At 40.3% G+C, this 13,364-nt stretch overlaps 1 protein-coding gene across 1 annotated transcript; it reads right to left on the reverse strand.

Moving 5' to 3' along the window:
• Nucleotides 1–2,828: 2,828 nt before the first annotated feature.
• tmed10l (transmembrane p24 trafficking protein 10 like) lies at nucleotides 2,829–11,192 on the reverse strand. Its single transcript, NM_001007924.1, has 5 exons — nucleotides 10,911–11,192; nucleotides 7,704–7,824; nucleotides 7,532–7,605; nucleotides 5,575–5,701; nucleotides 2,829–3,542 (listed from the first exon to the last, which is right to left on the reverse strand). Exons 1-5 carry the CDS (start codon nucleotides 11,085–11,087, stop codon nucleotides 3,421–3,423), a joined length of 621 nt encoding a protein of 206 aa, NP_001007925.1. The 5' UTR covers nucleotides 11,088–11,192; the 3' UTR covers nucleotides 2,829–3,420.
• Nucleotides 11,193–13,364: the final 2,172 nt, after the last annotated feature.

Genomic DNA, 13,364 nt, shown 5'->3' on the forward strand with positions numbered 1-13,364 from the left:
ATTAACCCTATGGGTCCCTACAAATGGATTTTTGTTTCACACAAACATACCTGATTCTACAGGACAATAACCATGATAACCAATAAGCTAATGCAACCCCCTCCCTCCCTTCGTTACAGTGTAATGGATTCAGGAACTCTGGTGCACAGATTCTCTGGAAAGCTGAGGGACTTCATATTCCAGAATCCATCAGTTCACAATGTAACAAGGTAAGGGTGTGGTTGCATCAGGGCAATGACACACAATGCAAATCACCTCTGCCACTTCCCTGGCCATGTTCTATGCTCAGCTCCTAAGAGAGCATACAGGATATAAATGTGCATAGCACACACACATAAATGTACATAGCACACAGCACCTTGAAACTTTGCATACACAACACTTTTGAAAAAGAGGAGTCAGAATGAGGAAGATATGTGTTGCTTGGTGGCTCTGATATTACGGTGATATAAACCCTTCCAGGAAATTAAATTACACATGCTTAAAATTCTTTCCTGAACAATGAACTTTAACTTAAATTAAATATAGTGGAATTCCCATGCAATATACTCAGCTGCACTAAATCCTATGTACTAATTGGTTCGTGAAAAATCAGGCCCAGCATTTAGTGTCCTCATGTACTGTCATGCAGAGATGAACAGAAACAGTATATGTGCTGCTGTGGAATGGACATGTCTTAGCTTTCATTTAAAAGGATTCGGTCATGATTTTTATGGTGGACTTTTGATTTATAAATTACACAGTTAACATAGCAAATAATTCACTCTACTATTTAAAATTTTATTTGTGAACCAACAAATGTATTTTTAGTTGTAATATTGGTGTGTAAGCGCCATCTCAGTGCATTGTGCCTGAGTCTGAGCTTTCAGAAGGAGCCAGCGCTACACATTAGAACTGCTTTTATATAACCTATTGTTTCAATGAACTGTCAATATGACCCAAGTCATAAAATAACAAAATAGGGTTTCTCTTTCTTCCATTCTCATATCTGCCACTAGTTGGGACAAGCTTCTTTCTCCAGCCTTCAGGAAATCTGCTTTTTTTGGGAGGGTAAGGGGGTCTGGGATGTTAGAAATCATTGTATTCAAAAGTATTGTGAATACCACTACTTCTGCGTCTCATTGTATAATATATTTAGGATCTTGCACTATTGTTCATAGAAGTCAATGTACCATTATTTACAAAAGCAGAATGGCTAACGGCACATAGGTCAGTTGTTACCGTGTGTTTAAGCTGGCAGGGAAATGCCTGAAGTCACCCTAAATTATTGGGAGGCATGGTACCAGCAGTACTATTAGCCCATGGAGTACTATCAGTTCAAGCAGCGGAATCCTTCAGCAGAGGTGTCAGGGAACTATTGTCTTGTTACCTTCCCATTGTTCTTCTGATCGGCTGCTGGGGAAAAAGGGATGTTGGTTGACATAAGGCTGTGGCACCCTAGGAAATATGGCTAGTTCCATGTGAAATTTCAAAATGAAATATAAAAAAAAAAATCTGATTTTAAAAAATGGACTTCTGTGTAGAATTCTGCTGGAGCAGCTCTATTTAACTGATGCAGTTTGAAAAAAAAAAAAACCTCAGAAAAAAAAGTAAGTCAGATTGATGTTTGATGTAAGTGAGTAACTAACTGTTTGGAAACATTCGAAAAGAAAAATTTAAAGGAACAGTAACACCAAAAAATTCAAATGTTGTAAAGTAATTAAAATATAATGTACTGTTGCCCTGCACTGGTAAAAGTTGTGTTTCCTTTGGAAACCATAATATAGATTTTTATAAACAAAGCTGCTGTGCAGCCATGGGGGCAGCCATTCAAGATTTACATAGCAGATAACTGATAAGCTCTATAGAATAGAATAGGAATATACACATCTTATCTGTTACCCTCTCTTTGTAACCTGTGTCTTTTCTCTTTTTTTTCAGTTTGTATAGCTACACAGCAGATTTGTTTGTATAAAGTGTAAGGGCTCTGGCACACGGGGGAGATTAGTCGCCCGCGATTAACTCCCTGTTCGCGGGCGACTAATCTCCCTGAGTTGCCTACCCCTGCCATCCCACCGGCGAACATGTAAGTCGCCGGCGGGATGGCAGACGCGGCGGGGCAATTTCAGGGAATCGCCGAAAAAGACTCGCGAGTCTTTTTCGGCGATTTGCGCTAAATCGCGCCGCCGCGTCTGCCATCCCGCCGGCGACTTACATGTTCGCCGGTGGGATGGCAGGGGTAGGCAACTCAGGGGGATTAGTCGCCCGCGAACAGGGAGTTAATCGCGGGCGACTAATCTCCCCCGTGTGCCAGAGCCCTAATAGGGTTCCAGAAGCAAACACACAACTTTTACCAGTGCAGGGCAATAGAACATAATATATTCATTATTTTGATACACTTTCATTTTTCGGTGTTAAAATTTCTTTAAGAGTAAGTTGTTTAGCCATTTCCTTACTTGTGTTGTCCCAGTGACACACTGACATGTTACAAATACAAATATTTGTGAACCGATCAATTAAGCATTCACTATAATTGATTTTAATATAGTTTTAGCAGCCCTTTATTATGGCTTTTTAAGTAAAAGCATCCTATTTGCTACTAATATAACAATAATACACACTAAAGGGGTGATTTATAAATGGTCAAGTTTGATTTTTTTTTCTCAATTTGATTTTTTTTGCACTTAAATATTTCAGTTATGGTTCGAAAAATAGAATGTCTAGTATTTATTAAGTGCAAAAAAATAAAAACTCAAATGTAAAAATTTGCCATCTAAAAGCTTGCGAGTAGAAGTCAGTGAAAGTTCTCAAAAGTAAATTTTTAGAGTTTTCCTTATTAATAAATAAGCGACCAATCAATATGCCAGTTTATTTGATTTAGGAAAACAAACTCGAATTTTGATAAATAAGCCCTTATGTTTTATAATTATGAAATAATTGCCTTTTTCCTTGCACTGAAAATAATGATTAGTTTAAGCCAGTCATATTTAACATTTACCATACATTTTTGGTTAACCATATTAAAATAAAAAATAAAATAAATTTGCGGTTACATAAAAAGGACACTTTTAATTTATTTAAATAAAAATCACACTTTCCCTTATTTTACAGACACCGCATAAAATAATTCATAATATACTAAATGCCAGTTTCTATGGCAGTTACTGTAAACAATCTCCATTCTACTGTGCGCTATAGACAATTACAACACAAAGTACAGTAATGCATTCTAAAACAGAAAGATCCCTTGATAGAAAATTGGGCAGAAAATGAATCGTTGACCTACGGACATGTAACTTTGTATTTGGGGGACCATATTGAGGTGGGTAGGAATGTATAACTTGACAAATTGTTGTGAAAAATTGAGACCCTCCATCTGAAAACAGCACAGCAGCAGATGGACACAGTGACCGGTGACCTATTAAAATTTAAATACATAATTCACTCAATAAGTTTCTTTGCCTTGAAGAAATGTCTCAAGTAAAAGACTTGCCACGTAGCAAGGGCCACAAGACAAAACATGGAGAACGCACTAAAGTAGAGTACACGGAGACTGGTCGATTCTGTTGAGAAAGGGAGGGAAAGAAAAATAAAGTTATTATTATCATGCAGCAAAAAGCCCAGGAGCCCTGATCATTGATTAGCCGCCCGCGACAAAACTCCCTGTTCGCAGGCAACTAATCTCCCCGAGTTGCCATGACCCGCCATCCCGCCGGCGAACATGTAAGTCGCCGGCGGGATGGCACACGCGGCAGCGCGATTTCCCGAAATCGCCGAAAAAGACCTCGCGAGTCTTTTCCGGCGATTTGCGTGAACTAATCTCCCCCGTGTGCCAGAGCCCTAATCTCAGCCATGAAATCTCTGAATGTCAGTATGCAACGAATTTGGAAAATCTATTTATATCTTGGTGATAATGTTTTATAAGCACACGGTAGCAACTTTCTATGCAATTTATGTTAGGAGAGAATAAAGCAATTATGTCGCACACTCCAGTGGTATCAGATTGCACATCTATTCATGAATAGAGAAAGTACTGCCTGATGTGTTAGCCATTCCAGTCACTTCTAACACACATCAGTCCTTAAGTCTATTGATATGCACATCTAGGAAATTAACATTATTTGCATCTGATAAGTTGGAGCTGGATGTCACTGCTTATTGAACCATCTAGTTGTGTTAAAGAAGAAGAAAAGGTAAAAAAGTAAGCTTTATCAGAAAGGTATGCAAATACAGCCATAAGCACTCAAGAATGCTAAGAACTCCCCCCCCCCTTAGAAATGTGGATCTGAGCCAATCAGCAGGAAGCTGACTCATAATCGTACACACTGAGCATGTACACCAGTCTTGGTCTCAGTGCAGGAGTGAGGCATTATGGGAACTTTCTTTACAGAGCTCAGCGTTTTTTTTCCTATGAGGCTTCTGATCATCTGAATGGGAGAAATATGGGGAGACTTAAGGGCACTATTGAGACAACTGGAGGTATGCCTGCAGCTTGAGATTAACTCTTTATTAGCCTTTCCTTCTCTTTTAAAGGGGTTGTTCACCTTCCATGCTCAAATCTTATTAAACCACCAACAATGCGCTCAGCGTATCAGAAAATCAATTTTTCATTGTAAAAAATAAAAATGCCACTGTAAAACCTACTTTTTATACCTGTTAAATCTCTCTGATCAGCTTTCTGAAGATGGGCGTGGCCTATGTTGAACCTGACACACTGAGAATTTCCTATATGCTTACATTATCACGTCCAAGCTTTACCCTTACTTTTTCCTATTGGACCTAAATCACAGGCACAGAAAGCAATGTCAGACTGACACGAGACACAGCCAACAGGAGTTAAAGGAGAAGGAAAAGGTTAAAAATGCCCCCCCCCCATCCCATACATGCATAGGCCTCATGTCCCTGTATCTGATCGCTGCATTTTTTTACCTTTCCAGCAAGTATTTTTGGAGCACTTGCCGATTGTTCTAAGGGCTGTTTATCAACTATTGCGGCCGCCATGTTGGATATTTAAGTTAGTCCAACATGGCGCCGGTGAAAATCTTCTCCCTCCACCTAGACGCAAGCATGACCTACTCTACCCTACTCTACTGTGCACTGCACAAACAGAATATGTAAAATGCGCATGCGCTTCCTGATAAGCCGGTCTTGGTCTCGGTGCAGGAGTGAGGCATTATGGGAACTTTCTTTACACAGCTCAGCTTTTTTTCTAATCATCTGAATGGGAGAAATATAGGGAGACTTAAGGGCACTATTGAGAGAACTGAAGGTATGCCTGCAGCTTGAGATTAACTCTTTACTAGCCTTTCCTTCTCCTTTAAGTCTAATGACAGTATTATGTGTGACATCATACAAGGAAGTAAAACAGCAACTGTAGTGTTTATAGGGGGTCCCTCCCTGCCCCAGCACAGGGTCTGTGTAGAAGTGAAGGATTAGCAGTGGAATGATTCTGAGATGGATTTCTCTTCAGCTGCACATTTTAACTATATATATGGTAAAGATTGTTCTATTAATGTGAACTGTTAGACTTGTCTATGTTGTAAACAACCTATTTAACCCAGGTATAAGCCATGTCTATGCTCAGTGCATTCTTACCATTAGTGTCCCTCATTTCTTCTTCTCTTTTCTTCATATAAGAAAAGTCCTTCACAACCGATTGTGTTAAATCCTCTAAACGTCTAAGCTCAACTTCAAGTGGCTTCAATTTCTCTGTCTCTGCAACCTAAGTATGGAGGAAGACAGAGGTTAGTATGTTACAGGGACCACTATTCAAAACAGCAGATAAGGAGGATAAAGGTCCCCATACACCGGCAGATCTGCTCGCTTGGCGATGTCGGCAAGCGAGCGGATCTTCTCCCGATATCCCCCACCTACGGGTGGGCAATATCGGGAGAATCCAGGGTAATTCGATCGTTTGGCCCCAGGGCCAAACGATCGAATTATAATGACGGGCATAGGTAAAGTCGGTCCGGGGACGGCATGAACGAGCCAATGCGGTCCCCAATCCGACTAGATTTTCTAACCTGCCCATACACAGGCCGAATCGGTCCAAGGGACTGATATCGGCAGCTACTATAGGCCCGCGTATGGGGACCTTAAGCTAGCTCTAAGGTGAGCTACCACTTTACACAGCCCACTCATCTCAGTCCAAAGCAGACAGAAATTGCATGTATATTAAAGAGGTGTTACAGGAGTGCAAAGTGAATAAGGTCAGCATTCAGATTTAAAATAATCCTCTCCTGTGCATTTCTTATCCTTGCAAACAATATATTGTTTCTTTTCCCGAAAACTGAATCATTGACTACTCTGTCTTTTTTCCTATTCTGCTTTATTTTACTATGAGTGTCTAGTTATAACAACACTGAGCCCTTGGCATTTTATGTACACAGAGGTCCAAACAATTCACACAGATTGCTTTTTGGCAGAGCAGTTCTTCTCAGATTGCCAGTCCCAGCGTGGTGGCATATGATTCACTTTTCAGTAAAAGAAACAATGCATTGTTTACAAGGATAAGTAAATGCACTGGAGAGTAGGAGAGTATTAAAATAGTTTTGAAGGCTGACCGTGTTCATTTTGCACCTATGTTACACATGTACAAACCACTGTCTAAAATATGAAATCATTTCTGAACAACAATTTCTGAACAGAAGGATATTAGTGAACAGTGGGGGGCACATTCATTTAAGAACGACAGGTCCGATTACAAAAAATTTGTATTTTTTCTAAAGTTTACAGCTTTTGCGTATTTTCTGCGATATTTTGATTAATCAGCGCAACTTTTTCGTACTTTGCCACAATCTGCGTGACAATTTGTGCAACAAAATCGTATTTGTCGCAACGAGTACGAAAGTTTTGGATTCATTCAAGCTTCGGTATTATGACTTTCCTTGGGCCAGGTTGGAGCTGCAGAGTGCCATTGAGTCCTATGGGAGACTTTCCTTGGGCCAGGTTGGAGCTGCCGAGTGCCATTGAGCCCTATGGGAGACTTTCCTTGGGCCAGGTTGGAGCTGCAGAGTGCCATTGAGTCCTATGGGAGACTTTCCTTGGGCCAGGTTGGAGCTGCAGAGTGCCATTGAGCCCTATGGGAGACTTTCCTTGGGCCAGGTTGGAGCTGCAGAGTGCCATTGAGCCCTATGGGAGACTTTCCTTGGGCCAGGTTGGAGCTGCAGAGTGCCATTGAGCCCTATGGGAGACTTTCCTTGGGCCAGGTTGGAGCTGCAGAGTGCCATTGAGTCCTATGGGAGGCTTCCAAAATCATGCACAGAAGGATCAAAGTCAGAAAGGTTTTCCTGCCATTTACGATTGTTCGGATACAAAAATTGCGTGACTATTGGATCGCCATTCACAAACGATCATTTCAACTTTCGGATCGTAAGTAGGAAATCTTCGTATTCAAACAAACGGAATTTTCGTGACTTTTGCAATCATCAGAAATTATCGGATTTCATGATTTGGATTCGTACTTTAATGAATGTGCCCCTATGTGTCACAAAATATTGTTGTAGCATAAATGCTTTATTAAAACTGTACCTTGTTAGGTAACAGTACTTACATCTTTATAATTCTTTGCTTCCACGCCATGCTTTATATCAAGGGCAATTAATTGGTCTGTGAAACTGAGCGTATCTAAAAGGTAAAAGACAATCCCACATGATAATATTTAGTTAAAACTGAATAGAACAAAGAAGCTGTACATGGCTTTTCAGTAAATATGGAGCACTGACCAGATGGACTTTTGCTCACAAAGCAGACTTCATACACATCATTATCATCAGTAGTAAATGCAAATTTGCCCTTCCTTGCATCTTCCTTGGAATAAAGAATGTGGCCAATGGAGTCTGTTACCTGTGGGAAAAAATAAGGTGTATGTAAACACATAATTAAATGATGTCATTATCTCTACAAGGTAAAATACACCCTGTTTATATAGCTTACTTTATTATTTGTACTTAATTAAAGCACTCTTTTTACCAAAATTCCCAGTACAGGTGTAGGATCCCTTATCTGAAAATCTGTTATCCAGCAAGCTTCATATATGGGACTGGGAAGGTCATTCCCCCATAAAGTGCATTTAATCAAATAATTCAAATGAATTCCTGTATGATTTAATAATAAATAAAATAATAATAATAATAAAACAGTATCTACATTACTAAGTACTACAGTACTAATCTGCATGAATCCAAATTAGTAGCAAAACAAATCTATTGAATATATTGATTAAGCGATTTTTTTGTTTTTTATTAAAATAATTAGAAAATATATTGGCATAGGGAAATACAGACTGTTTGAATTATAACATACCAATAATTTTTCATAAAATGAGCAGTAAACAGAGCTCTAAAATAAGTATAGGTATCAGAGCTTGGAGCCTGTTTTTTTCTGCATAAGGGACCTTTCCGTGATTTGGCTCTTTATACCTTGATGGAGAAGGAAAGGTTCAATCACTGGCGGCCGCAGAGGGAAAAAAGATCCTCCAAGATGGAGTCCCTGGATCACTTACTGTTACCCCAGGCCTGTGCTCCTTTTAGCAGAAAAGTACACTGGCCCAGGGTATACACAAGCACTCTTCTTTCTTCTTCTTGCCAAATTAGGGAAATCCCTTATCCAGAACACCCCAGGTCCCAAGCCCACAGCATATCTATTCAATTTTAGAGCTCATTTTCTGAAGAGTTATTAGTATGTTATAATCAAAACAGTCTCCCTACGCCAAGATATTTTATAATTCATTTAAAAGAGAAGGAAAGGGATTTTAGCATTTTATTGCCAATAAATTTGTAACAATAGTGCAAGCTATATTTATCCTATAGGAAGCTTTACCATACCTGAGTAAACAGCCCTAGAAGCTCTCTGTTTTGCTTAAGATAGCAGCAACCATTTTAGCTAGGTCTCAGTAATGTCCGTGCTGCAGCTCTAGCAGCTAGTTGCTAAACTTGCACAAAGATTGGAGGGGGGGCAAATTCTGATGGGGAGGGTGGGAAGAGAGAGAGGAGCAAACTATGCAGACTTGTGCCTGTGCCCTGAAGGTTTTTTCTGAGAGCAGGAAGTCTGACACAGAAGAACATGTATACACAAGAGAAGACAAGAAATCATGTAATAATCACTTTCCTTGGTAAACTTGGGGTAAAGTTGCCCAGGAAGTGCCCTGAAAATTAAACAACACAAAATGTCAACCATTGACACCTATAAATGTTTCCAAAGTGGCCTGTGTCAATCACAGAGGCACACTTGAAGCTACAGAATGTCACATTCAAGGCAAACACCAGGAATGACAGCAACAGGAATTAAAAAGGCACAACTGCACCTGATTTGGTTCAAGCAGATTAGGACATTGGTCACAAATGCATCAGAAGCATCTCACTCTGGTGACTGCCAATGTGCTGTTATGGGAAAAACGCTGCACTGTGGCTAAAAAACAGGGTGATTGCATTAAAAATTGCACATTTCCCTTGTAGCCTTTAATGACCCCTAAAGTCTGTTTGGCATAATGTGTAGGTCTTGGTGAGGAGGGACGCTGAATAATTAATTCCAAATCGTGCCTGCACAGTTCCTTGCCCAGTATTTTATATAGTTAACATAGTAACATAGTAAGTTGGGTTAAAAAAAGACCTACGTCCATCACATTCAACCATAATGCCTATATATAACCTGCCTAACTGCTAGTTGATCCAGAGGAAGGCAAAAAAACCCATCTGGAGCCTCTCTAATTTGCCGCAGAGGGAAAAAAGATCCTCCAAGATGGAGTCCCTGGATCAACTTGTACTAAGAGCTATCTCCCATAACCCTGTATTCCCTCACTTGCAAAAAAGCCATCTAACCTCTTCTTAATGCAGTATAATGTATATAGTGACTATACAAGTGACTTTAGAATATTGCAGACGGAATGTGCTATTATCCAAAGGGGAAAACAAATCACATATGAGACATCCATTTTAATGTTGTTGACATTGTTTCATCTGACTGGTCATTAGGCCTTTTATTATACAGGCTGCGTGTGCACACAATCACTCTCAAATCTCTGGAGTTGCTGAAATACGTGGATACACTTATTATGTAGTAGGCAAACTATAGCTAACCACATCATTAGAAGTTGGGAAACTGTAAAAAGATAACTAGTGCAATATTACAGCTAAGAGCTGTAAAGCTACTAAAGTTTATTATGGTCACTTCTGCAGCAGTGCAACTATGTTGTCTTACTTTATATTGTAGTGTAAAGATGTTAAACAGAATGGAGCTTATGTTACTGAATTCACTTGTTAATTCATAAGTGTCTCACAAATACTGTGTTATCGTTAGTGCTATAAATATATCTTTGGGATATTTTAGTATATGGAGGTGCACCTTACCCATAAGTAATTGTGCAATAATGTAATAGTACAGTCCTGTATATGTGAACCACAACCCATGAAATATTTATACTTTAGAGCAGGAGTCCTCAAACTTTTTAAACAGGGGGCCAGTTCATGGTCCCTCAGACTGTTGAGGGGCTGCACTATAGTCCTCAAACTACGGCCCGCTCACGCTGCCTGCTCACCCCTCTCTGCTGTGTCCTCAAACTACGGCCCGCTCCCGCTGCCTGCTCACCCCTCTCTGCTGTGTCCTCAAACTACGGCCCACTCCCGCTGCCTGCTCACCCCTCTCTGCTGTGTCCTCAAACTACGGGCCACTCCTGCTGCCTGCTCACCCCTCTCTGCTGTGTCCTCAAACTACGGGCCACTCCTGCTGCCTGCCCCCCACTGCGTCCTCAAACTACTGCCCGATCCCTGCTCCCCGCTGAGACCCCCCCGCAACCCCCGCAGTTCAGTCCTGTAATAAACAAAAGCAGTGAATCCTGTATTTCTTTATAATTTCTGGTGATGTACAACTGCCTCAGCTGATCAATAGGAAACAGCAGCAGTATGTCATATAAAGAAATTTATATAATACTATACCTTGAGGTCGCAAGTCAGACCAGGCTGCTCAGACACCTCATACTCTCCAGTCACCAACACATCTTTATGAATTTCTTCTTTCAGGCACTTTTTCCCCAGAGGACGCAAGTAGAAGGAGATCGCCCCGGTCCCGGGCAACAAGAAACAGGGTACAAGAAGAAGCAGGGGCCATATCATATTGTCAAAGATGCAGCAGCTAACTTTGGATTGCCAGGAGGGAGCAATCAATTTCACTTCCCTTGTCGTGTAAGATAAGCGTCCCAAGCCTCACTTCCGCACACGTGTCATAGAGTACTGTGTTTCAAGTGACTCACTCACTGAGTGATTTCTCATTTACTGAATCAGCGTTAGACTGGTTAGACTGGTTGGACTGGAAGTTGTGGACTAGTGAGTAGGACAGGAGCCTAAGGGCAGCAGCAATGCTTTCTGGTAATCTTAGTATTACCAGCTAATCATTTGGTTAGTCAGGTATTTTATCATTTGGAACTGAGAGGGCATAATGGTGGCTGGGTAGATTTATGTAGTGAAATGTGTTGGGTAATGCTGTAAAGTTTTTTAGGGTATTCTTCATTGAAGGAAATGCTTTGCATGAAGTGTTATATTAGCCCTTATACAACACAGATTGATTTAAATAGTGTTTTTACATTGATGTTTATTATTCACATCAGCCCCTGATGTTTTTCCCCAAAGCCCTGCAAAGTTGCCTGCTGGATGAAACTTTGCACGATTTCAGAAAACTGAAGCAATTCGTATGCCTTTCCACCAGCAATTTCCTTTATCGCTGGTGGAAGGGCTTTTCAGGGAGATGCACCAACTGTAGCAGAGATTTATTGGGGGCAACTAATCTCCCCGTGTGCCAGAGCCCTAAAGCTTTGTAGTTTGGTAATCCACAGTATAAAGTTTAAATTTGTCAAACTTTAAACACTAGCACTAATGATAACACAGTATTTGTGAGACACTTATGAATTCACAAGTGAATACAGTAACATAAGCTCCATTCTGTTTAACATCTTTACACTACAATAAAAAGTAAGACAACATAGTTGCACTGCTGCAGTAGTGACCGTAATAAGCTTTAGTAGCTTCACAGCTCTTAGCTGTAATATTGCACTAGTTATCTTTAGTTAGCTATAGTTTGCCTACTACATAATAGGTGTATCCACGTATTTCAGCAACTCCAGAGATTTGAGAGTAATTGTGTGCACACGCAGTCTGTATAATAAAATGTTAAGGCCTATTGACCAGTCAGATGAAACAATGTCGACAGCATTAAAATGGATGTCTCAAATGTGATTTGTTTTCCCCTTTGGATAATAGGAGCATCCTTTTAGTGAATGGAGTTGATTAGCACATTCCGTCTGCAATATTCTAAAGTCACTTGTGAAAATACTGTTCTATTTCTATTACTATATGATATGTGCCACTGGGAAAGGAACTGTGCAGGCCAGATTTGGCATTATTAATTATTCAGCGTCCCTACTCACCAAGACCTACACATCATGCCAAACAGACTTTATTGGTCATTAAAGGCTACAAGGGAAATGTGCAATTTTTAACGCAATCACTCTGTTTTTTAGCCACAGTGCAACGTTTTTCCCATAACAGCACATTGCCAGAGTGAGATGCTTCTGATGCATTTGTGACCAATGCCCTAATCTGCTTTGGACCAAATCAGGTGCCTTTCTAATTCCTGTTGCTCAAAAATAGAAACAGGCAGGCACTCCGGATTTTTTCAAAGCGTAGAGAAAAGCAGGCTTTTCTCTACGCTTTGAAATAATTCCTGTTGCTGTCATTCCTGGCATTTGCCTTGAATGTGACATTCTGCAGCTTCAATTGTGCATCTGTGATTGACACAGGTCACTTTGGAAACATTTATAGGTGTCAGTGGTTGACATTTTGTGTTATTTCATTTTCGGAGCATTTCCTGGGCAACTTTACCCCTTCTTGGAGGATTGGACATGAACAATACCCAGAATGTGCCATACCCTTAACTCAAGCTACACAGTGGGAAAGACTAATCGGCCTCCTTGGTATTTAAGCATGTCCATTTTATTCCATAACCCTCAGCTCCCATTGTCTGCTGAAATAAATTAAACTTACTTTCTATTATATGCAGTGAAAATAGAAGGGAAAACCTCAAATCCATCCCTAATAAACTCTGAAGATGGGAAATGAATTTATTTTACAAACATTAATGTTACCTTTACATGCCATGTTTTGGAATAGTCTGTACTACCTACCTAAATGGGTAATAGGAACTCAAATGTCCCAACGAAAAAGGTTGCAGAGGAGTATTTAGACTGAAAGGCTTCTTTGCTTGGAAGGTTAGGTATTAACAGGCCTGGATCCTGCAACTGATTAGGTGGCACACGTTGAAAGCTTAGAACTAACTTCCAGCTGAAAGGTTGTAGCGGAGTATCTGGATTGAAAAAGCACCATTGTTTTGAAGGCTGG

Source organism: Xenopus tropicalis, chromosome 4, assembly GCF_000004195.4.
Source record: "Xenopus tropicalis strain Nigerian chromosome 4, UCB_Xtro_10.0, whole genome shotgun sequence".
In the NCBI taxonomy this organism is placed as follows: domain Eukaryota; kingdom Metazoa; phylum Chordata; class Amphibia; order Anura; family Pipidae; genus Xenopus; species Xenopus tropicalis.